The sequence below is a fragment of the Spermophilus citellus genome (genome assembly GCF_964194105.1).
Source record: "Spermophilus citellus genome assembly, chromosome: 3".
NCBI classification, from domain to species: Eukaryota; Metazoa; Chordata; class Mammalia; order Rodentia; family Sciuridae; genus Spermophilus; species Spermophilus citellus.
In genome coordinates, this window is record NC_138184.1 from 10490570 (window position 1) to 10514303 (window position 23734).

General features: G+C 56.9%; 1 protein-coding gene and 1 long non-coding RNA gene across 4 annotated transcripts in view; one reads left to right on the forward strand and one right to left on the reverse strand.

The window, feature by feature from the left end:
* Positions 1-19574, forward strand: LOC308644215. 2 transcript variants are annotated; one of them, XR_014020923.1, is made up of 3 exons: positions 1-257; positions 17887-18022; positions 19508-19574. It is a non-coding gene; the product is annotated as an uncharacterized lncRNA (long non-coding RNA). The 2 variants fall into 2 exon arrangements; XR_014020924.1 differs by lacking the exons at positions 17887-18022; positions 19508-19574 and adding exons at positions 3316-3382; positions 4929-5362.
* LOC308644214 (voltage-dependent P/Q-type calcium channel subunit alpha-1A-like) overlaps positions 19437-23734 on the reverse strand; it is a 21740-nt gene continuing 17442 nt past the window's right edge. Inside the window, exons 14-17 of one of the 2 annotated variants that reach the window (XM_081285056.1) lie at positions 23097-23132; positions 21953-22139; positions 21475-21725; positions 19437-20834 (exon numbers count right to left, since the gene is read on the reverse strand). In XM_081285056.1, coding sequence (XP_081141182.1) covers positions 20109-20834; positions 21475-21725; positions 21953-22139; positions 23097-23132 — 1200 coding nt within the window. In that variant the 3' untranslated portion in view covers positions 19437-20108. The remainder of the gene's footprint in view (positions 20835-21474; positions 21726-21952; positions 22140-23096; positions 23133-23734) is intronic. The other variant, XM_081285057.1, reaches the window with a different exon arrangement.

Sequence of the window (23734 nt, forward strand, 5' to 3'; positions counted from 1 at the left end):
AATGGCTCATCCCTTCGCCCTTTAGACCTGAGGGAGGGGAGGGCCTGTCTGGAGGACCCCAGGACAGCGTGTCAGAGGCCCTAGGGGCTTGGGCTTCATCCAGCCGCTGAGCCCCGGCTGCCACCCTGCCCACAGCCTCACCTGAGGCCCCGCTCTTCTCTCCTGGCCCTGTCTATGTCCTGCTCTTCCAGAAAGGCTGAAGTGACCCTGCCATTCCTCACCGCCAAGTCCCTGCCGGCGGCAGCTCTCAGACTCAGGTTAGCCTGGGGTGGACAAGGAGCTCCTGGGGCCCTGTCCCCCCTTGGGGCAGTGTGGGGAGGAGCAGCGAACATTCCTGGCGTCCCCCAGGTGCCCGCCAAATCCCTGCAGACGCTGCCTTATAAACAGCTACTGGAATTTTCAACAGTGCTGTCCTGTTGGGGAGGAGGAAGTCCCCTGGGAGGGTGGTGGCCCTGAAGCCAGTTCAGAAGGGCATAGCGCAGCTTTCTTTCAGCTCTGAATTCTTTTTTCTTTTCTTCTCTTTGTGTGTTGGGGATGAAACCCAGGGCCCCTCGTCGCTAGGCGAGGACTCCTCGCTGAGCCCCACCCTGGCCCGCAGCCTTCACCTCGGGGCTGTGCTTTGCTCTGCTGGTGGGGGAGGGGAGCGGTCCCGGGCACTTCCGCATTTGCAAACACCCTCACATTCTCAGTTTCCCTCTTACGTTGGGACTCAGAACTTGATCCCCCCAAATATGGCACTCCTTGGCATGCTGAGCTCTTGGGACTGGAGGACACTGGGAGGGCTCGGAAGCCAGGCTCCTGCCCTGCCCTGCTCCTGCCCTGCGGTCCCCGTCCCCAGCCCCAGACTGGAATTGCAGGCATGAGCCACCACACCCCAGCCTCTCTCTAGCCCTTCACCCGAGTGAGTCACAGGACTCAGAATTCCTCACCCCCAGCGGGTCCCAGGAACCAGAACTCCTCTCCCCTAACGCCAGCCACGGAACGGAACCTGGAACCTGGAATGAGCGCCCTTCCTTCTCCTGGGCTGGGGTGAGCGCCGCGGCGGGGCTGTCTAGCGTCCCTGGGGCCCTGCGCTCCATCCGCAGCTACTCAATCAAGAGGCAAACTCAACCCATTCTCCCTCGGAGACCCCCATTGCCGAGGGTCCTGCCCCAGGTCCCAGAGGAAGAGAGCTGCACAGAGATGTCTGCACCCTGTCCTCTTTTTGTCCAGTCGCGTTGGCACACTGCTATCCTGCCTCCTTTGTTTTTTTTTTTTTTTTTTGGGGGGGGTACCAGGGGTTGAAGCCAGGGGCTCTTAACCACCCAGCTACGCCCCCAGCCCTTTAAAAAATATTTTACTTAGAGACAGGGTGTCTCCCTAAGTTGCTTAGGGCCTTGGCAAATTGCTGAGCCTGGCTTTGAACTCGCGATCCTCGGCCTCCTGAGCGGCTTGAATTATAGGTGTGCACCACTCTTCTTTCTTCCCCAGCCCAAGGCCTGCGAATAAACTGCTTTCCTGGGTCTTCACTCATCATTCTGAAGTCTGTGTCATGTAAAAGTTTTTCTGTGTATTTGGTCCTGGGGACTGAACCAAGGGATGCTTAACCACTGAGCCACACCACCGGCCCTTTTGATTTTGAGACCGGGTCTCACTACGTTACCCAGGCTGGCCTCCCGACTGGTGGTCCTCCTTCCTCAGCCTCCTGGGTCACTGGGATGTCAGGCTGCACCTCTGCACCTGGCTCCCTGTGAACCTTGTGAGAAAAAGCGTCATTGCTTGAGGCCCCCGCCCTGGTCCCTTCCCTTCTTGGACTTGTCCCTTCTTCTCATGAACCTCCAGCCCTCCCTGGGGGGGGGGGCACACACAACCCTGCCCCTCAGCAGTTCCACTGTGACTCTGCCGCCCGCCCCGTCCCTGAAGCTGGGAAGGCTGGAGCCATGATCCACCCCCCTGGCCTGGTATCACAAATTTGAGCTCGTGTTTCCGGTCAGACTGGGTGAGCAGGCTTGGCCTCCCCCACACCTAAGCCACTGCGTCTAGCCCAGTGTGTCCCCAGGCCACTCACACACCACAGGGGGCTCCTGGGAAGCTCCGCCCCCCACTCAGGTGGCTGCAGGTGGCGAGGCCTGGGATAACCCTGGCCCTGACTCCCTGCTTCCCGTGGCTGCCCTTCTGCAGCTGTCAGTAAATTCTGGGGAAAACGGGACAGAGGCTCAGCTAGAGTGGGTGCTCCTGATGTCCCTTCTGCCAACCACTGCCCCCAGACCTCTGGCAGCCAGGCCAACCCATGTGGGCATAATGGAGGCCACTCTCCCTCCTGCTGATGTCAATGCCACTTCCTCCCATAACCCCTCCAACTCCTATTGACCCTAGTGCACCCTGCCGTGGCATAGTGACGTCACTGGCACCCAGAAAGGGATGATGTAGCTGCTTACTGCCCCTTCCAGGCTGGGCCACTTCCAAGTTCAGTCACTGGGATTTTTCTGCTCAGTTTGTGGTCGCTCAGCATTTCCTGGGGCGTGTGTCACCACTGTGAGCTCAGAAGCTCACTTCCTCCCCAGCCCAGACAAGCAGTTGAGCCACTGAGAAGCCCGAGTTGAAGGGTGCTGCGACCCTGGTCCAAGTTCAGCTGATAAGAGCCAGATTTGAACTTGGATCCATGGGTCTGGGAGCCTGAGATTTAATTATTTAACAAGTGTGTGTGTGTGTGTGTGTGAGAGAGAGAGAGAAAGAGAGTGTTGGTGGTGGTGCTGGGGATGGAACCCAGGGCCCAACACATGCTGTACCACTCAGTCCCCCAGCCCCCTTGCCTGAGGGATTATGAATGACAGTAATAGCGGGCCGTGGTGGTGCACACTTGTAATCCCAGTGACTCTGGAGGCTGAGGCAGGAGAATCGCAAGTTTGAGGCCAGCCTGGAGAACTTTGACCTTGTCTCAAAAGAAAAATTAAAAAGGGCTGGGGACCCAGGCATGGTGGCACATGTTGTAATCCCAGTGGCTCAGGAGGCTGAGGCAGGAGGATTGCGAGTCCAAAGCCAGCCTCAGCAACTGCGAGGCTGCTAAGCAACTCAGTGGGACTCTGTCTGTAAATAAAATACAAAAGAGGGCTGGGGATGGGGCTCAGTGGTTGAGTGCCCCTGATTTCAACCCCTGGTACCCAGAAAAAAAAAAAGAAAGAAAAAAAGAGGGCTGGGTTGCAGCTCAGGGGTAGAGTGCGGGACCAGGGGAGTGCCAAGTCTGGATTCCATCCCCAGTGTGGGCGGGGGGGGGGGGGCAGTTTTCCTGGCCTCAAACTGCAAGTCCAACTTTAGCCACCACTGTGACAACCCAAGGTGTCTCCCGATGTTGCTGGAAGCTGAGGTGGGTGTCCTGCTTCACCACACTTGTGCCAGCTCAGAGGTAACCCTGCCTGTCTTTCTTTGCCCCCCACTCCCTGACTCCCTCTCTCACGGATTGAACCCTGGGTAGATCCAATGACCCACATCCCCAGCCCTTTTTGTTTATTTACTTTGAGACGGGGTCTCGCCAAGTTGCTTAGGCCTCCGAAATTCCAAGGTTGACCTAGAACTTGCAATCCTCCGGTCTCAGCCTCCCGGGCTCTGGGATCACAGGCAAGCCGGCTTTCCCAGGGCTTTCGGAGCCTGGGCAGGGCTCCGGTGTTGGTGGCGGAGGTGACTGGCAGGTTCAGGCACCTGGGGAGTGGCCAGCAAGGCCAGGCACAGCCCTGGTGCCCGGGGAGAGGGGTGCGGGGCAGCCTCCGGCGGGTGGAGTCTGCTTGTCTTCTCCCTCCTTCCTGGTGCCCAGAAGCGGGAGGGCGTGGGGAGCCGCGGCCCCGCCTCGGGTTTACTGGGCGGCACCGGGGCGTGAGCCGGGGCCGTGGGCGGGAGGAGCCCCGGAGGCGGAGTGGGCGAGGGCCGCCTGCCGCCCTCCAGGGCCACCCGAGCGGCGGGAAGCGTGACTCACCCGGCTGCCGGCGGGAGTGGGGTGCGGGACCCTCCCGGCCTCCGCCTTTCCGCCGTCGCCAGCGGGGAGGCCGGAAATGGCGAGGGAGAGGGAGGCCGCCGAGAGCCGTCACCTTCGCTCCCGGAGGGAGGCTGGACCCTGAGCCCGTGCGCCTGCTACCGTCCAGGTGTGCGGTGGCGCAGGAGTCCCCCGCGCAAGACACACCCGAGGAGGCTGGGGCTGGAGCTCAGGGGAGAGCACTCGCCCAGCCTGTGGGCCCGGGGGCCCTAGCCTGTCATCCCAGCAGCTCTGGAGGCTGAGGCAGGAGGATCGCGAGTTCAAAGCCAGCCTCAGCAATTTAGCAGCTCCTCAGCTATTCAGCGAGACCCTATCTTTAAATAAAATATCAGAGGGGCTGGGGCTCAGTGGTGTCCATCGGTCGGTTCCTCCCCAGCACACACACTGAGCTACACCTAAGCCTTTTTGATTTTGAGACCTGGTCTCCCTAAATTGCTGAGACTTACTTCAAACTTTTTTTTAAAATTTTTTTTAATATTTATTTTTTAGTTATTGGCTGACACAACATCTTTGTATGTGGTGCTGAGGATCGAACCCCGGCCGCACGCATGCCAGGCGAGGGCGCTACCGCTTGAGCCACATCCCCCAGCCCCTACTTCAAACTTTTGATCCTCCTGCCTCAGCCTCCTGAGTTGCTGGGATTACAGGTGTGGGCCACCTACAATACACTGTTGTTAACTGTTGTCACCCTGATGTGCAGTAGAGTTCTTGAACTTATTCCTCCTGCCTGAAAATTCTGGGTCCTTTGGCCAACATGTCCCCATTCCCTCCACCCCCAGCTTCAGATACTATTTCTATGAATTTGACTTTTTTAGATTCCATATGTAAGTGAGATCATATGGTATTGTTATGCAAATGTTATGCAAATCGTATGCTATGTGGATATTTATATATGTGAATTTTACCTCATTTTCTTTTTTTAAAGCAAGTTCCCAAGCTTTGTTCCAGGCGGTCAGAAGCTGTAAGGATGCTCCGTGGGAAGAGGCTGCCAGGTCTTTCCTGGCCTCCAGCAGGGCCCAGAGCTTCCTATCTGAGACACAGCGGCTGGAGGGGCCTCTGGGATATGGGGAGGAGCCTGTCCCCGGTGTGCACACTGGAACCACTCAGAAATCCTGAGCTGTCTGGATGGTGGTCAGACCAGAGTGCGAGAACACAGGCCAAATGGCTAATGGTGACCACCCTTGTGGGCAGCAGGAGGGCGGCTGGGGAGAGAGGCTGAGTTGTCTGTCCAAACCAGATCATCCTGTCCACTTGATTGAAATCCACCTCTGCAGGCACGATGGTGCTCATCTGTAATCCTAGTGAGCTGGAGGCTGGGGCAGGAGGATTGCAAGTTCAAGGCCAGCCTGTGCAACCTGAGGAGTCCCTATCTCAAAGTGAAAAATCAAGGGCTGGGGATGTGCTCTGAAGTTGAGCACCCCTGGGTTCAATGTCCCGTCCCCCCCCATACAAATAACAAAATAAAAATAAAACCCTCCTGGGCTGGGGATGTGGCTCAAGCAGTAGCGCGCTCGCCTGGCATGCGTGCGGCCCGGGTTCGATCCTCAGCACCACATACCAACAAAGATGTTATGTCCACCGAGAACTAAAAAATAATAAATATTAAAAAAAAAATTCTCTCTCTCTCTCTCTCTCTCTCTCTCTTAAAAAAAAAAAAAGAGGATCAGGAGTTCCCTTGTTGGAGTCTCCAAAAAAATAAAAATAAATAAATAAAACCCTCCTCTGATATGTCACCCATTGGTGAGCCATGATTTTCCTGGGACCCAAATATCATTTCCCCGGACACCGTTTAGAGATCTCTCCACATACAATCTGGCGGGTTCCTCATCACCAATGCTCCAGCCATGTTTCTTCTGAGTCCTGGGTTATCCGGCCAGGAGGGAGAAGACTTCTGGCCATTTCTTCCTCCAAGCAAAATGGACAACTGGCTCGAGGTGCTGGCACGCAGCCTGTGCTCAGCACACACAAGACCGTGGTCCCCTGCCCAGCCCGCTGTCCCTCAGGATGCTCCTGAGAGGGGCTAACTGTGGACCGGCTTCACTCCTGCTGCCTGCCCAGCGCCCTTGTTTTCTCTCTCTTTTTTGAGACGAGGTCTCACAAGCCTGCCAGGACCCACCTGAGTTCAGGTGATCATCCAGCCTCCCAAGTGGCTGGGACAAGAGGCATGTGCCATTGCGCCCAGCTCCCCATGCAGGACCATGGGTCCCCAGGCTGTCCTCTCTTCCTTAACTGACTGTAGGCAGGCTGGGAGAGAGCAGAGCAGGACACTCGGTTCCGTCCTAGGCAGTGGTCCCCCTTATCCATAGAATATGTCCCACGACCCCCAGGGGATGCGTGGACTGTGGATGGGACCAAGCCCCAAATACACCGCATTTTGCCCATATTTACATACCTATGGTAAAATTTAGTTCATAAATTAGACACAGAGGCTGGAGGTGTGGCTCAGTGTAGAGCACCTGCCCAGCACAGGCGAGGCCCCAGCGTCTCACATGCGCGCGTGGGAACACACACACTAATTTTTAAAAATTGGTACAGGGGATTGAACCCAGGGGCACTTAACCACTGTCACATCCTCAGCTCTTTTTATGTTGAGACAGGGTCTCACTAAGTTGCTTAGGGTCTTGCTAAGTTGCTGAGGCTGGCCTCAAACTTGCGATCCTCCTGCCTCAGCCTCCATTGTGGTTGGGAGAAATGAGAAAATCCTCCCAGATTCCTTAACCTTGATACAACATTAAAAGAGGCAGATGTTGGCCAGAGTGGTGTCGAAACCATCTAACACAGGACTTGCTAAATCTATCCAGTGGCTTTTTGCTGGGTGTGGTGCCACATGCCCATAATCTGGAGGCTGACACAGTAGGATGCATCCCTTGACCCTTGATCCCAGGATTTCTGAGACTCTCTCTCTTTTTTTTTTTTTTTTTTTTTTGCCTTGCTGACAATTGAACCCAGGGCTTCCCACCTTAGGCAAGTGCTGTGCTGCAGAACTGCGACCTTTGCCCTCCAAAATCAACAATTTAAAAATGAACAATTCCTGCATCCCCTTTGCTGCATTAACCATCACCACCACCCATCTCCAGAACTCCTTGCATCTTGCAAAACTGCAACTCTGTCCCCAATAGCCAGGGACACGGCACTGCCCCTCCCCCACCCCTGGCAACCCCCATTCATCCCCACCCGTCCGTCTCTAAGCATCTACCTATTTTGGATGCTTCATATCAATGGAATCATCCATTATGTGGTCTTTCATGTCTGGCTTCTTTCACTCCGAATAATGCTTTTGAGGTTCGTCCCGCCGTCGCATGGATCAGTGCCTCATTCCTTTTAAGGCTGAATAATACCCCATTGTGCGGGCAGACCAGAGTTTGTTTATCCATTCATCAGTTGATGGACACTTGGGTTGCTTCCACCTTAGCCAATGAGCCTTTTAGTGTGTTGTGTGTGTGTGTTGAAACACACACCACAGAAAACTCACCATTTCAGCTGTTTTTAGGTGCCCGGTTCCGCCGCATTAAGAACAGTTGTGCTAAGGTGGCCACCACCCATCTCCAAACACCTTCATCACCCAGATGGAAACGCTGCATGATTAAACATCAACTCACTGCCCCCAGTAACCCCTTTCTTCTTTCTGACTCTAAGCCAGTGAGCTTTTACAATGAAGTCTGGGCATACCAGCTCTCTTGAGCCTTCCGTGGCTCCCCACTGCCCCCAGGATAAAGTTAAAACAGCAGGAGGTGGCAGGTGTGGGAACAGAGAGAGTGTGGTCACCTGGGAGGCAGGAAGTGGATGCCTCTGGTGGCTCTGGGGGTGCTGGGGGACTCTTAAAGGGCTGCAGCTTGGCTGAGTGCATCAGCAGGGAGCCTGCGGGCTGGCTGGACACCCGATGGGGGAGGAAGGGTCTTAGGAAGCAGAGAAATGGCCATGGAGAGGTGGGTTCCTTGGGCAGAAGTATGGCCACCTGGCCAGCTGCAGACAGGGCTGAAACAGGGACTGGAGGCTCAGATGACCCATGGCTACATCCACAGCCCGTGTCTGCAGGGTCAGGGAGGGCAAGTGGCCTGCAGCCCTTGGAGGGGCCAGCATCCAGAGCCCCATATGCAGGCAGTCATGTCACCACCAAGAGGTGCGCTCCTGGGCAGGCGTGACCCGCGTTTGTCACTTCCGGGGCCAGGGAGGGAAGCCTTGTGACCACATCATGCTTGGCGGGCCCCCAGCTGGCCGGCCTCCTTAGCCCCGAAGTGGCTCTCCGCGCGCCTGCGCACAGGCGGACATGTGAAGGGGGCGTTCGCTGCGCTGCGGGCACCACGGGGGTGGCATCTCCCAACCAGCCGGCGCCACCCCACCCCACCGTTCTTTTTATATTTCATATTTACAAAAAGCCTAGGTCTCTGTGCTGTCCGAGGCCTACAGGAAAGCGCAAAGACAGCAAAGAGGAGGCTGCGGGTAGAGGCTGGGGGGGTCAAGGGCACCCGCAGGCTTCCATTGGCTCCAAATGCATGCGCATGAGGTGCTGAGATAAATAACATACATTGTCACACGCGCGCACGCACACGTGCACAGGCATGCACGCACACTATTTTCTTGAGATGAGATGTACTATGTTCCCCAGGCTGGCCTTGAACTCCTGGGCTCAAGCCATCCTCTGGCCGCAGCCTCCTGAGTCCCTGGGACTACAGGTGCAGGTCACCATGCTTGGCCGCTGGGCCATATTTAAAGGTTACTTTCTCGCCTCCACTTTTGGTCCTTCATCACGATGACGGAGTCAAAGCAAGGTGTGGCAGTGTCCTCCCAGAGAGAGAGGCTGGGGTCTTCTTCCAGGGTGCTTCCTCCATTCCTGAGCCAGGGAAGAGGAGAAGCCCCAAAGGGGACCCTCTCTACTCAAGGGTACCGGTGGGAAGGCAGGCCAGTGAGGGCTCCCTGAATTTCTGCTGTGCTGAGCTTTGGATATGGTTGGAGGGTGTCCCCCAGGGCTGCCTGCTTTGAAAGCTTGGTCCCTGCTGTGACGAAGTGAAGGAGAAGTGGGGCCTTAAAGGGGTAGGGTCGTGGGCGGTCCTTAGGACCTAAGAGGTAGAGTCGGTGGGCGGTCCTTAGGGCCTAAGAGGTGGAGTCAGTGGGCGGTCCTTAGGGCCTAAGAGGTGGAGTCAGTGGGCGGTCCTTAGGGCCTAAGAGGTGGAGTCAGTGGGCGGTCCTTAGGTCCTAAGAGGTGGAGTCGGTAGGCGGTCCTTAGGTCCTAAGAGGTGGATATGGTTGGAGGGTGTCCCCCAGGGTTGGGAGATTCTGCTGGGTTCTGTTAGTTCTGAGAAAGGTTTGTTATGAAACAGGGTTTCCTAGCTGGGCGTGGTGGCAAACTACTCCAATCCCAGTGGCTTGGGAGGCTGAGGCAGGACGATCTCAAGTTTGAAGCCATCCTGGACAATATAGCAAGACCTGTCTTAAAATAAAAGTTCATAAGCACTGGGGTTGTCCTCAGTGGTCGAGTTTCCCTGGGTTCACTCTACGGTACCACAAAAAGGATTTAAAAAAGGGGGGGAGTTGACATAAGGACCTCCCCCTGGGTTGGCCTTTTTTATTTTCTATTGTTACTGGGGATTGAACCCAGGCTTAACCACTGAGCCACATCCCCAGTCCTTTTTGTTTTATTTTGCTGAGCTGCTTAGGGCCTTGTGAAGTTGCTGAAGCTGGCTTTGAACTTGCGATCCTTCTGTCTCAGCCTCCTGAGTCACTGGGGTTAGAGGGGTGTGCCACTGCACCCCCTTGGTCTCTGCCTCTTATAGTTCCACTGGGGGACCTACAGACCTACCTAAAACACAGCGCTGTGCTGAGGGCCATTGCCAAGTAGGAATGACGCATCGAAATTTCCTTGCCAGCGTACCCCATGTTAAATGAACTTGCCTTGGAAATTCGCTGTGACATTGCATGTGTGTTTGAGAAAGGTGACCCTGCTCAAGGACGAGGGTGGATCCAGGTTTAGGGTGTATCCTGCAGGTTTTAGGAAGTATCCCCGTTTAGGATAATTTGGGTGTAGGGCATTCCCGGTTTAGGACAATCTGGATTTAAGGCAGTTCCAGGTTTAAGGTTATTGCTGCTGGGAATAGGGCCTATCCTGCTGCCTGAGTTCCCGTTGAGTTCTCGTGGAATTGAGAAAGTATTTGGGACGTGAATTGTGCGGCAGAACTGGGATTTCCCCAGAACGTGTGTAGAGGCCGGTGTGAGTTCGGGAATAAAGAATTGCTGTTTGAATCTACAAAGCTGTGAGTGGCTCGTGATTTTGTGCCCAGCCAAGACTGCGGCAGCGCTGCGTAAGCCCAGGGGCCTAGCTTGTTCCTCCCCATCTCTGGCTTCCTGTCTTGCAATAAGATTTTAAGTGTAATCCACCCCAGTCCTCCCTCTGTTGTGATGCTATAGTCAGGAGGGTCCTTGCCAGGGATCAGCTTGGTGGGTTGTACTATCTTGGACTTTCAGCCCTTACAACTGTGAATTCCATAAATCTCTTTTCTTTACATCTGACCTATTCTCAGGTATGTTACAGAGCCAACTGGTACATGCAGAGGTCTCTGTAGCCTGGTAACTTCTTTGGGATTCTGAGGCACCCTCCTCCTCCTTCCCGATTTTCACATCGCTGTCATGTGCTTCAGTATTGGGTATACAGTTATGTCCTGATTTTACATCATTGTCATGTGCTTTGTTGGGTGGCACTGTGTTCACATTCAGTGACGGGTGGCACCCAGGCATACAAACGTTTCCTGATGGAGGGCTATGAGTGTGGCCCAGGTAGAACACCTCTCATGTACAAAGCCCTGAATTCTATCTCCAGCACTGAAATTAAAAGAAAGAAAGAAAGAAAGAAAAGCAAAATGATGGATGACTCCTACTCGTATTTATTTACTCCTTTTAAGTCTTCTTTTTTATTGTTGTTTTTATTGTTGTTGTAGATGGACACAATACCTTTATTTTGTTTACTTAATGGGGTGCTGGGGATCGAACCCAGTGCCTCACACATGAGAGGCAAGTGCTCTACCACTGAGCCCCAACCCCAGCCCTCGTATTTATTTTTGAAAATTCATTTATATATTTATGCTTATTGTACCAGAGATTGAACCCAAGGCCTCAGGCATGCTAAGCAAGCACTGTACCCTGGGCCCCTTTACTTTGTGAGACAGGGTCTCCCGGTTACCTGGGCTGGCCTCAGACTCAGATCTTCCTTCCTCAGACTCCGGAATCTGGCCTGCCGTCATGTGCCACGTGTCCAGGCTTAGACTTTGGATTTGTGGCTCAGTTGGGGAGGCCGTGGAACTTGCTCTTCTTGGCCAGCTGGGAGTGGGGGTGGAGCAGAGTTGCAATACCTTAAAGGACCTTGAACCTCCCCCAACCCCACTCAGGGTATTGAACCCGGGGCTTGCACATGCTAGACAAGTGCTCCACCACTGAGCCACGTTGAGCCCTTGACCACTGCAGCTCAAGGACCCGGAGACTGTTATACTCAATCCATTGTGATTCGGTGGCCTGCAATCCCAGGGGTCCCGGTTGGCAGGAAAATGGTACCTGGGGGCAGGTTTAGGGTAAAGGGACCTGAGAACCAGAAATGGGTGTCTGATGTGAAGGTGGGGACAGATGGGACCGGAGGTAACTAAGTCTCAGCCAGCTGGGCATGTCCTCACCTCCGGGGAGCAGCAAGGTTGATTGGAGTGACACGGACCTAGGGGGGAGTCAAGATCTACTTTATTTATTTATTTTTTTTACTCTGTGTGACCTTGTGCAAATAACGAACTGTGGGCGGTAGCGCACTCGCCTGGCATGCGTGCGGCCCGGGTTCGATCCTCAGCACCACATACCAACAAAGATGTTGTGTCCGCCGAGAACTAAAAAAAATAAATATTAAAAATTCTCTCTCTCTCCTCTCTCTCTCCCTCTCTCACTCTCTCTTAAAAAAAAAAAACAACAACAAATAACGAACTGTGTCTGACTCCTAGTTTTCTGATCTGATGGTGCCCCCCCATTCCTCTACCTCTGCTACCCCCATCCTCCACTCCCTGGGTCCCTCTCCACCTTCTCTTCTGGTCTCCTACCTGCATTGGCCTCTTCCTGAGAAAAAATGGAGACAGAAATCAGAGGCCCACAGGGTCCTCCACTCCCAACTTCTTCCAGCTCATGGAGGTTTGGGTCTCTTCAGCCATCTGCTTTCTTCTGAGTAGATCCAATCATTAGAAAGTGCCCCCCCACACACACACTGGGTACTGAACCCAAGGTCTCCCACTCATTAGACAAATGCTACCACTGAACCACACCCAGGCCCAAACTACTACTACTACTACTACTACTGCTTATACTACTACTTCTTCTTCTTCTTCTTTTATTTTTTAATATTTTTTTGTTGTAGGTGGACACAATATCTTTTTTTTTAAAGAATAAATTGATTTTATTTATTTAAAGAGAGAGAGAGAGAGAGAGATTTATTAACATTTATTTTTTAGTTCTCGGTGGACACAACATCTTTGTTGGTATGTGGTGCTGAGGATCGAACCCGGGCCGCACGCATGCCAGGCGAGCGCGCTACCGCTTGAGCCACATCCCCAGCCCCTCTTTATTTTATTTTTATGTGTTGCTGAGGATGGAACCCAGTACCTCACATGTGCGAGGCCAGGAATCTATGTCCATGATGTCCCCACTGGTCACATTTCTGTCCTTGGAGCTGAGAACTGAGATGACCTTAGGGTGCCCTAAGGTCATCTGGTGCCCCTTCTTGGGAGAATGCTCTGGTGCTGCGGCAAGGTGGTTGCAGAGCCGACTCGCCCTTGGCTGTTCGCCGTCCTGCCTCTAGGTGGCACTGTCGGCCTGCCTGCGCCTTGCCTGTCCTCCTGGGGCCTGAGGTCCACCAACGCCGCCTTGGGGCCCTCCTGGGAGCCCGAGCTCAGGATAGCTCCTGAACCAAGCTGGGGTCTTAGTTTGGGGTTGGAGTCTAATTTAATTGTCCAGTTGGTTGATTTTGTTGTGGCTGCTGGTATGAGTATGGAATCCAGGGCTTTCTGGGCAAGGCGCCCTGCCAGGCAAACCCTCTACCGCTGAGCCCCAGCCCCAGCCCTTAAAACTTCTATTATTTTTAAATTTTAAGATCTCATTAAATTGCCCGGCTGTTCTCAAATTTGCGCTCTTCTGCCTCAGCTTCCCAAGTTGCTGAGATCACTGGTGTCTGCTTCTGGGATCAGCTCTCTCAATTGATTGTTTGGTGCCAGGGATTCAACCCAGGGGCCCTCGGCCACTGAGCCCCATCCCAGCCCTATTTTTTATTTCGAGTCAGGGTCTCACTGAGTTGCTTAGCGCCTCGCTGTTGCTGAGGCTGCTTTGAACTCACCATCCTCCTGCCTCAGCCTCCTGAGCCCCTGGGTTGACAGGCTTGTACCGCCGTGCCTGGCAATTGATTGATTTTTTTTAATACCTTCATTTTATTTATTTATTTTTATGTGGTGCTGAGGGTCGAACCCAGGGCCTTGCATGTGCCAGGTGAGTGCTCTGCCACTGAGCCCCAGCCCCAGCCCTGATTGGTTTTATGAAGCCATCTCTCATAGGCCAGGGTGTTTCTGGAACTTAGAAGCAGCTTTTGGAAAAGAAGGTGCCCGGATGCCCTTCAAAAACAGACAATAACCCCCCCCCCCCGTTTCTGGCCATGATCCGTTTCCCCAGCGCCGCAAAAAACCTAAAGCAAAATAAAAACCTCAGACTTTCCCCCAGTTAACAAAAGCCATCTCACATTGGTGTAGCTGCGTTCGGTGCCATACTGAATTCTTCCACACTCTGTGGGGCCCTGGGCTTGCCCTGCCTGGCCCCCGGGGGTGAGCACAGCCACAGCCAGCAAGCTGAAAGCCAACTGGAGGGACTTGTGGAGGACGCATGGGGTGGCCGGGCACGGGGACGTCCTTCACATGCTTCAGAGCTGGAGAAGGGTGGGTCCAAGGCAGGTGGCCCTTGGCAGGGCCTTGTGGACAGACGTGAGCCAACCAAGGTGGTGAGAGCCCTGGGAGGGGCCTGGAGCCCTGGCCAGCTCCTGGGGTGAGCGGTGGCCTGGTGTGACCAGGAGACGAAGGAGGAGCACGGGACGCCATTCCCAGCAGGGCAGAGTGGCAGGGACAGAAGGCCAGATGGGGTGTGGGCGTCGAGTCTAACAGATGGCACTGTCATCGCAGATTCAAGGTGTGGGCAGGCGGGCAGCAGTTTCTGTGTCTGTCCCCTCCAAGGACACTCCTCATCGGCACGTCCCCACCTGACCTTCAGCACGTGCTGGGCCACTTCGGGGGTGAATGGGTGACTCCTCACAGGGTCACTGGGCATGCTCAGGGTGAAGCCAGCTCCTGCAGGGGACGGAACCAGGGTCACACCTGGCTGGCTGGGAGCCATGTCCCTCTCAGCTTTTCCAACTGCTTTGCCGCTGGTGTGACTGGGTGGCGGGTAGGGTCTGCCTAGTCCCCGGGCTGCAGTGGGGACCCCAGGCACCGCCGGCCCTGCAGCTGGACGCCCAGGGCCAGGCTCTGCAGCCGCAGTCCATAGATCCCTTGCCGCTTCCTGGAGGCACCTGTTGCAGCTCCTCCCCAGGGAGCCCCGAGTATTGCCAGCAGCTTCCAGAAACTGGAGGACAGCCCCGGGATAGAGGGTCCCTGGAGGCTCCGGGGACGCCAGCCCCCCCCCTTCAGACTCTGGCCTCGGGTAGGTGGGAGGGCGCTCTGCCATGCCCAGCCGATGGCCCGTGGTGGGTCAATACGCGACCCTGCGAGGCCCTGCAAGGGACTCGGCTTCTTTAATTATTTCATGTTGTTCTTTGGGGATGAGACCCAGGCCCTGTGCCCTGTCACTGAGCCACACTCCGCCATTTGCTGAGATTGGAATGAGTGTCCCCAAAGGTCCCTGAGTTAAAGGCTTGGTCCCGGGTTCCCCTGCCGGGCCTCTGGGAGGGGGCTTGGTGGGAGGTCCTGGGTCACTGCGGGAGTGTCCAAGAGGGGATTGTGACGCTTCTCTCCTCCTCATTTTGCATCCCGCCTCATGGTGTGACTGGACTGTCCCCCAACCTGCTACCATGATGGGCCACCCTCACCACGGCCCCACATGACAGCATCCTTGGACTGGGACTTCCGGAATCAGGAGCTAAATAGGCTTTTCTCTGTGCCTCGGGCTGGTTTTGTTGTTGTTGTTTTGGTGCCAGGGATTGAACTCGGGGCCCTCGCCCATGGAGCCCCATCCCAGCCCTACTGTGTGTTTTACTTAGAGACAGGGCCTCACTGAGTTGCTTAGCTCGATTTGGCTGAGGCTGCTTTGAGCCTGCGATCCTCCTGCCTCAGCCTCCCGAGCTGCTGGGATGACAGGGGGGCACCCCCGCGCCCGGCTCCCCAGTGAGGACTGACTGATATAGTATTTCTTTCTTTCTTTCTTTTTTTTCCCCCTGGAGATGAGGTCTTGGTATGTTACCTGGGCTGCTCTGGAACTCCTGGGCTCAAGTGGTCCTCCTGCCTCAGCCTCCTGAGGAGCTGGGAACAATAGGCATGCACCACTGTGACTGGCTTTTTTTTTTTTTTTTTTTAACTTAAATGTCTTATCCTTCAGGCTTCGATGCCCGATGCCCGATGCCCGAAGGAGACGACTGCTGGGCTGGTGAGGCTTTTCCAAATGCACAGTGGAAGGACCCCAGCCTCCTGTCTGGTGTCCAGTCCTCCTCCCCCTCCCCCCTCCCCCCCCCTCAGGTTGCTTCCCTAAAATCAGACTTTCATCCCAGCACTGCCCCGAATTCCAGAGGGGCCAGTGGTCCCACAGAAGCTGGGGTGCTCTGCTTGGTCCCCCACACAGACCTGGCTCTCCCGGCCCCCAGACTCCATGCCAAGCGATGTCACCTGTTCTGGCCCCTCCGCCAGTCATCCTTTGATGGCATCTGAAGGTATGGGACAGCTTTCCCACCGGGGTGGTCTTGAGCTGAGGAGGTAGCTCCTTGGGACGAGGCTGGGACTCGCCAGAAGCTCCTGTGCCGGGCTTCCCGCGGTGGCCATGTGGAGAGCTGTGGCTCTTGAGCGGGTGGGGCTGGTGGAGGGTGCTTAGGCTATTGGGGTGTCACTGTTGGGAGAGATAGTGCGGTTCTCAGGGGACCCAGCTAGTTCCTGCAAGAGAGGGTTGTCATAAGAGGGCAGGACGGTCCCCTTCCCCGTCTCTGGCCTCCCTCTCACCAAGTGGTCTCTTTTGCATGTCTTCCCGCCACTGTGATGCCACGGGCCACAAGGCCTGACCAGAGCTGAGCAGGAGCTAGGGACAGACTCTTGGGTCCCCACCACTGTGGCCAGAGGCAGCTCTCTGCCCAGAATGAGGTGTTTTGTTCCAGCAGCACAAGAGAGCTGGGAGGTGACTGCCTGAGAGCTGGGCATCGGTTTCCCTTCAAGAGACGGATATAACCTGGGCCGGTGGCCCCCGCCTGTCATCCCAGCAGCTCAGGAGGCTGAGGCAGGAGGATCGCGAGTTCAAAGCCAGCCTCAGCACTGCCGAGGCACTAAGCAACTCAGTGAGACCCTGTCTCTAAGTAAAATAGACAGTAGGGCTGGGATGTGGCTCAGTGGTCGAGTGCCTCGGAGTTCAATCCCTGGTACCAAAAAGAAGAAGACATAAAAAAGAAAATGATAATTTTTTTTTCTTTTTTAAAGAAGCACTGAGGGGGGCTGGGGATGTGGCTCAAGCGGTAGCACGCTCGCCTGGCATGCGTGCGGCCCGGGTTCGATCCTCAGCACCACATACAAACAAAGATGTTGTGTCCGCCGAGAACTAAAAAATAAATATTAAAAAAAAAAAAAAGAAGCACTGAGGGGCTGGGGTTGTAGCTCAGTTGGTGGAGCGCTCGCCTCGAAGGCACAAGGCCCTGGGTTCAATCCCCAGCACCACAAAAATAAATACATAAATACATAAAATAAAAAGAAGCAATGAGGTGACAGCTTTCCCTTCGTGGAGTATCCCCTAGCTCCTTGCCAGAAAGAGTGGCCCGGTGTTGGCGACGGAGAGCTGGCCCAGGGGTGAGCCTGCACCGTCTCAAAAACCCGCAGCTCCCCATTAGATTTCCCTACTTTAAAATATACATATTTTTGGGCTGGGGATGTGGCTCAAGCGGTAGCGCGCTCGCCTGGCATGCGTGCGGCCCGGGTTCGATCCTCAGCACCACACACCAACAAAGATGTTGTGTCCTCCGAGAACTAAAAAATAAATATTAAAAAATAAATAAATAAATAAAATATACATATTTTTGGATCTGGGGATGGGACCCAGGGATGCTTTACCACTGAGCCACATCCCCAGCCTTTTCTATTTTCTATTTATTTTATTTTATTTTGTGACAGGCTGGCCTCAAACTTGCTACCCTCCTGCCTCAGCCTCCCCAGTCGCTGGGTTTGCGGGTGCGTGCCATCATGCTGCCCTCTTCCCGTTTTTACTAGTTACTTCCCCACGACCTCCCTCCCTCAAAGCCCAAGCCCACCTTCCTTTGTTAAGATGGTGTGTAAGCCCCTTGTCTACCACTTGGAGTTTTGTTTTTCTGTGGAAGTGTTAATGAAGACTGTGTCTTCTCTTCTGTCCATCCCTTTTTTGGTTAGTTTAATTCACAGCCCTTCACTACTGCACCTAAAAGGGTAGACTGAGTTTTTTCTCCTGGACATAGGGTGGGTCTCCGTTTCATAGAGGGGACATTGAGGCTGGCAGAGTTAGCAAATAGGGACCGAGGACATGTCTGAAACGGGGCCTTGGGTTTCTGTGCCCCCGTTTCTTTTGCCCCTCATCTTCCAGGTGATGCACCTCAGGGTAGGGACTGGGGGGATGGGAGAAGGCTGTGGAGACCTGGGTCCAGCTTTCGGGGACTAAACTGAAGACTTGGCCTTCAGGTTCAGGAGTCTTGGAGGCTCCTCCTGGGCTCCATTCCTTGGAGGACAGATGACTGTCCTGGCTAGGGAGGGACATCCACCGGCCCTTGCTCACCATGTCGGCCCCTGAACACATGCAGCCCCAGCACCGTGGAAGGTGAGCCCTGGTCAGAGGCTGCCAGGCCCAGGCTGCTGGCTCAGAAACCTGTGGGGTGGGGACTGGCCAGGCGGCTCTGTGAGGAGGTTAAAACCCCCTGGTTCTCCTGGGGCCGGCGGCTTCCTGCAGGGCTGTGTCTTAGCCCTCTGCCTGCCCCCACTGGAGCCCGTAGCCTCCTGCGCCCCAGGTATGGGGTGGAGCAGGATCTGGGGGAGACACTTGCTGTCGTGCTTGATAATGATGGTGGTAGTAAAGAATGTGTCACCATGGCCACTACTACTGGGGACAGCGGTTCTCAAAGGGGCCCACCGTCCTGACGGCCATTGCAACCCTTCCAGGGGTGTCCCTAAGGCCACATGATGGCCCACTATGGTGGTGCAGCCTGTAGTCCCAGGAACTCAGGAGGCTGAGGCAGGAGGGTCTCAAGTCTGAGGCCAGCTTGGGAAAATTAGCAAGAGTTTGTTTCTTTTTTCTTTTTTTTTTTTTAAATATTTTTTATATATATGGACCTTTATTTTATTCATTTATTTATATGTAGTGCTGAGGATCGAACCCAGTGCCTCACACATGCTACGCAAGTGCTCTACCACTGAGCCACAACCTCAGCCCAAAGAGTTTGTTTCAAAATAAAAAATAAAAAGGGCTGGGGATGTAGCTCAGGAGTAGAGCACCCCTGGGTTCCATCCCTAGTCCAGTGCCTGGGGCAGGGAGACTGGATTACTTTTGTATATGTCCCAGTACTAGGGATGGAACCCAGGGGTGCTGAGCTGGAGTTAGGGTTAGGGTTAGGGTTAAGTTGCCTAAGCTGGCCCTGAACCTCCGGAGGAACAGGGATCGCAGCTGTGTGCCACCACACCTGGCTCTCACTCATGTGTCTTCCTGGAGCTGGCCAGGCCCAGCCCTGCCCTCCCTGGGCTGCTCCCCACATTGACCTCTGAAGTCCTCACTGGCAGCCCATCATGTAGGGACTGCTCAGGAAAATCCACGCCCTCAGCCACAGTCTGGGGCAGAGCCCTGCGGAGACAACTGCTGGGGTGTTGGGAGGTGCCAGAGGCTTGGTGCAGGCCAGGGGTGGGTCCTGAGCTGTGACCCCCACCCCCAGGGCAAGGGCCTGGTGCATTCTGGGTAAGCAACCCTTGTTCCAGACATCAACACCCCCCAAAGAGACCTGGGCAGCACTTGGCAAAGGACAAAGACCACACTAATCCGAAAGCCCTTGAATTCAACTTTTTTATTATTTTTTTTCTTTTTAATGTCATGCAATAATTCACAGTCCCAAGCCCACGGTTTTCAAACAAGGTAGGAAAAAAAGGAAAAAAGAAGCCAGGGAATTGTGGTGGTGGGTTTTTTTTTTTTTTCCGTTTTGTCTTTTTCTCTTTTGTTATTTCAAGCAGGACCAAATGTCAGAAAAAAATGCTTCTTTTTCTCAATCATTAATTTTTTTTGTCCTTTTTAAAATTGTTTATTGTTATTATTTTTCTTTAGATTGACTTCTGCAGGCAGTAATAGGAGGGTTTGGTATCACCAGCAAGCACTCCTGTGTGTGGCTGAGGGAGTGTGATGTGTCCCGTCTGCGTGGGGCTCTGGGGTCGCATCCTTCCTTGTGTCCTCGCCACAGCAGCCACCAGCATTCAATCACCAGGGAAAGGATTCAATTGAGATGATAAAACTCATCAATAGAAGCGATTTGTTTTCTCCCCGTTTTTCTTTTAAAAATGTTGTTGTTGTTGTTATTTTGTTTTTGTTTTCCCGTTTTCCCCAAAGTTCTCCAAAAAGGGCTGAGTGTTTGGAATCCCTTGGCTGTGGTTGGTCTGTCTTCGGCCGCGCCCAGAGCCCCTGGCCGGGGGAGGTCAGGGCTGGGGGGCCGTCGATGCCCGGGAGGGTCTTTTCTGGCCGAGGGGTTTGTGGGACCCCCTCGCGGCCCAGCCCTGGCCCCGAGGCTGGGGTCCTCCGTCGGGCGGGTCCTCTGGGCCCGCGGCGCTGGGCAGTTGGCGCGAGGCGGCCCGGCCGGGCGGCTCCTCCCGGCGGGGTGTGTGCGTGGGGTGCGTGGGGGCGCCGGGCGGGTGAGGGGCCACCTCGCCCGGACTTAGCACCAATCGTCGTCGCTCTCGCTGTAGGGCTCGTGCAGGCCTTTCCGGGAGCCCGGCCCTCGGGGCCTGGCCACCCCGTGGACCGGGTAGTAGCCGTTGGGGAGTCTCCGGCCGTGGCGGGAAGGCGAGGCGCAGGCGGGGCCGTGGGCCCGGGGAGTCCTGGGCGATCGCCCGGCGGCGCCCGAGGACGTGTGTCGTGGGAGGGGTGGCGCGTCGTAGGGCCCGGCCATGGCCTCCTCGCCGATGCCGCCGCCGCCCGGGCCATCGGCCTCGTCGTAGTCAGAGCCCCGGTAGTAGCCGTGGTGCCGGGGACCCGGGGGTCCCTCGGACATGTGCGGACCCGACGTCGGCCACCGGGACCCTCCGTGGCGACAGGCCCTGGGGGACTCGCTCCTGGCAGGGCCCGGAGCTCGCCGCTCCATCCCGGGGGAGCGGCTGCTGCCGTGGCCCCCAGTGGCCGGCCGCTCCCCGGCCAGCGGCTCGGCGGCGGGGCCCGGGTACCTCCGAGGGCCGCTGGTGGCCGCCCGGCCCGGCCTGGCCACCGCCTGCTGCTGCTGCTGCTGCTGCGGGGGGCCCGGGGCGCCGGCCTTACGGATCACGGGGGAATAGGACACGTGTGGCCGGGGAGTGGAGGGGGTCTGGGGGAGCTGGCGGCGGCCCCGCCGTGGAGTGCTGGTACCAGATGTTGAGGGGGCTGGGCTTCCACTGACCGAACTACTGCCCTACACGAAAATTGAAACAAAGGAAATCAAAAAAAAAGATACAACAAAATCAACCAGGAGGAGACGGGAGGAGACACAGGAGGGGGGGAGGGCAACGGAAACCGAACGGGACAGGAGAGGGTCCGGGAGGAGGAGGGGACACAGGACATCCGAATGGAAAAAAAGGAGAAAAGCCACAGCCACAGGGAGGGGGAGACAGGAGGGGGGTCAAAACCAACACAACAAAGTGAGAAGAGAAATGAGAGATGGAGTTTTGTAAGTTTCGGGGTTAAAATAGCAGAAGTTTCAAAAATTACTCACAGGCGTCCATAGGACAGAAATCATAATCGAAACAAAAAGGGAAGCCGGGTTAAAGGAAAGCGGGAGGCGGGGGCAGCGCGGGCGGGACGCGGGGACCGACCGCGCGGGTCCTGGGCGCCTACGCGCCAGCAACCAAGGAGGGAGCGGCGGGGTGGGCGAGGGAGCCGGGTCAGGGCGCAGGGCCACCCCCGCCCGGGGCCCTGGGCTCCAGGAGGCAGCGTGTGCGGGTCGGGGCCGCCACCGGGATCGGGACCTGCCCGGGTGGCCGTGGGTGGGGGGCCGCCTGCAGGTGTGGCTGGGGGGCCGGTCCCCGCCTGCGGTTGCCGCGTGCCACACCCACCTGCCGGTGCGCCATGTGCTCTCGGCCCTCGCTGGGCGAGCGGGACCAGCGCTGGTCCCGCGCCCTGGCCCGACCGTGGTCCGGCCGCTCCTGGGCATAGCGCTCCTTGTCGGGGGGCGGGGGGTGGTGGTGGTGGTGGTGGTGGTGGTGTTGCCGATGCTTCCGGTCCTTGGGTCGGCCCCGTTCCTGGTCCCGCTCTTTGGAAGGCAGGTCCCCGGATTGGGTGGTCATGCTCAGGTCGGTTCCCAAGCCTGGGCCGGGAACACAGAAGGACAGACCACAGGTAGCCTTGGGGCATGGCAGGGTGTGCACACAGGAGCCCAGCCGGGGTCCAGGGGCCCTAGAGAGAGGCCTGGTGACAGCCAAGGCCGGTTCCGATTCCGGTCCCTGCACTCTTTGCAGCGGCACCTGTCCCCTGTCCAGTCTTGTCCCTCTCCACCTCCTCCTCCCGCCCCGTGGAGTTCCTGCGGCAGCCCACCTGTGTCCACGTCCGTGTAGCGGCCCAGGGAGCGCTCAGAGGCGCGGTGGCCACGGTCCCGGCGGCGCTGGTGGTGCCGCTGGTTCTCCTCTGGGGGGACCCTCTCCAGGGAGTAGTCGTCCAGGCGCCGAGCCTTGGGGCCCAGCACCGATGCTGAGCGCTTCATGGGGCTGGTGTCGGAGATGGTCTGGGGTTGGGGGACAGGCCGTGGGCTGGAGTCAGAGGCCAGCACTGAGAAGTGCCATCCTTTCCCGCCCCGTCCTGGCAGCCTGGCTGGTGCAGGGCCATCTGAGACTGGGGTGTGGCCATCTGGGGAGTGGGTCCAGGGGTGCGCTAGGGTCCTGGACACAGGCTGGCTAGGTGCGGTGAGAGTGGAGCCCTGGGAACTCCTCTGTCCTTTTTCCAGGTCCACTGGCCCCTCACCGCGCCACTGATTCTCAGGACCCACAGCCCTGGGGGCCCAGCCAGGGTGGGCAGGTGGACGAAGGGAAGCACTGTCCCCCTACAGGGTGCAAGCCTGGGAGCCCTGGGCTGCAGGTCCACACCTGCCCTGGCTGCCACCTGCCCTCCAGGGACGGAGAGGAGCCAGGTTCCCCCGGCCCAGCTCAGCTCAGCACCTCGCTGGCCCAGGGGCCGCTATCTTCTGACCCCTTGGCCCTGGCGCCAGCTGCCCAGGTCCAGGCTAGGGGCTGCCCTGGCACTCGAGGCCCTGTGGACGCCCATCCTTGGCCTCACTCGCTACACCCCTGGGTCAAGCGCTGACCCGTGCAGGGCCTGTGATTCTCTGTGGCCGGCGGAAGACAGCGGCAGGGACATGGCGTGGACCCCACCCTCACGCAGGACCCGCCTGCTTGCTGCTGGACACCCTGCCATAGGCGGGGGCTGTGAAGGACTCAGACTGCAGGGCTGGGGTCCACGGTGGAGCTGGAGGACGACCCCCAGAGAGAGGCGGGGGGGGGGCTGTGACAAGGGGAGTGGGGGGATGGCCCCGCACACACAGGACACACACATGAGGAGAGGGCTCCATGGGGGAGGGTGTGGTCTGCAAAGAAAGGTGGGGCCAGGCGGCCAGAGATGGGGAGTGCCCCAGGGGCTGGGGAGGAAGAGGGGCCGGAGCCCAGCTGGGGCCGCAGGGCGTACATACACTGAGGTCATTCCCACGTGGCCGGCCCCTTCTCCTCTGTCACAGCCCCACGGGATGGTGCACACAGAAAGAACAGAAAGAAGAAAATAAATATAAAAGGCAGGGAGGAGGGGGTGGAGGGTGGAGCATGGAGAGGTGTGGGGAGGGGGTCAGGTCCTGGTGAGCAGGCCACTGGCTGTCCCCAGCAGGTACAGAGGAGACAGACACACAGACACATGGCAGAGGCACGACACCAACAGAGGGGGCGGCTGGCCACAGGCCCCTGCCCATGCAGTGCCCTGGCCCTGGCTCCCGGGGAGGCCCCCAGCTTCCAGGGGGGCCCCAGCTGCCCCGCCCGGTCTTCTCTGGGGCCCAGTAGCCGCGTCCCAGTCCAGGGACCGGGCAGCCACATGCAGCACAGGGCCTCGCACCCAGCCTCACAGCCACCAGAGGCCAGGCCCTCGGGCCACCCTGGCCCCGCTAGGCACAGCGCAGCCTGCGCCAGGTGCAGACAGCCACAGCACAGCACCGAAGCTCCCCAGCCAGACATGCCGCCCGCCACCCGCAGCTCCCGCCCCGCAGCCGCCAGGGGCGCTGCCCTGCACTCCAGCCGCACTTGGAAAGCCTGCAGGCAGCCCGCCATGCTGCTGGCCTCTGCC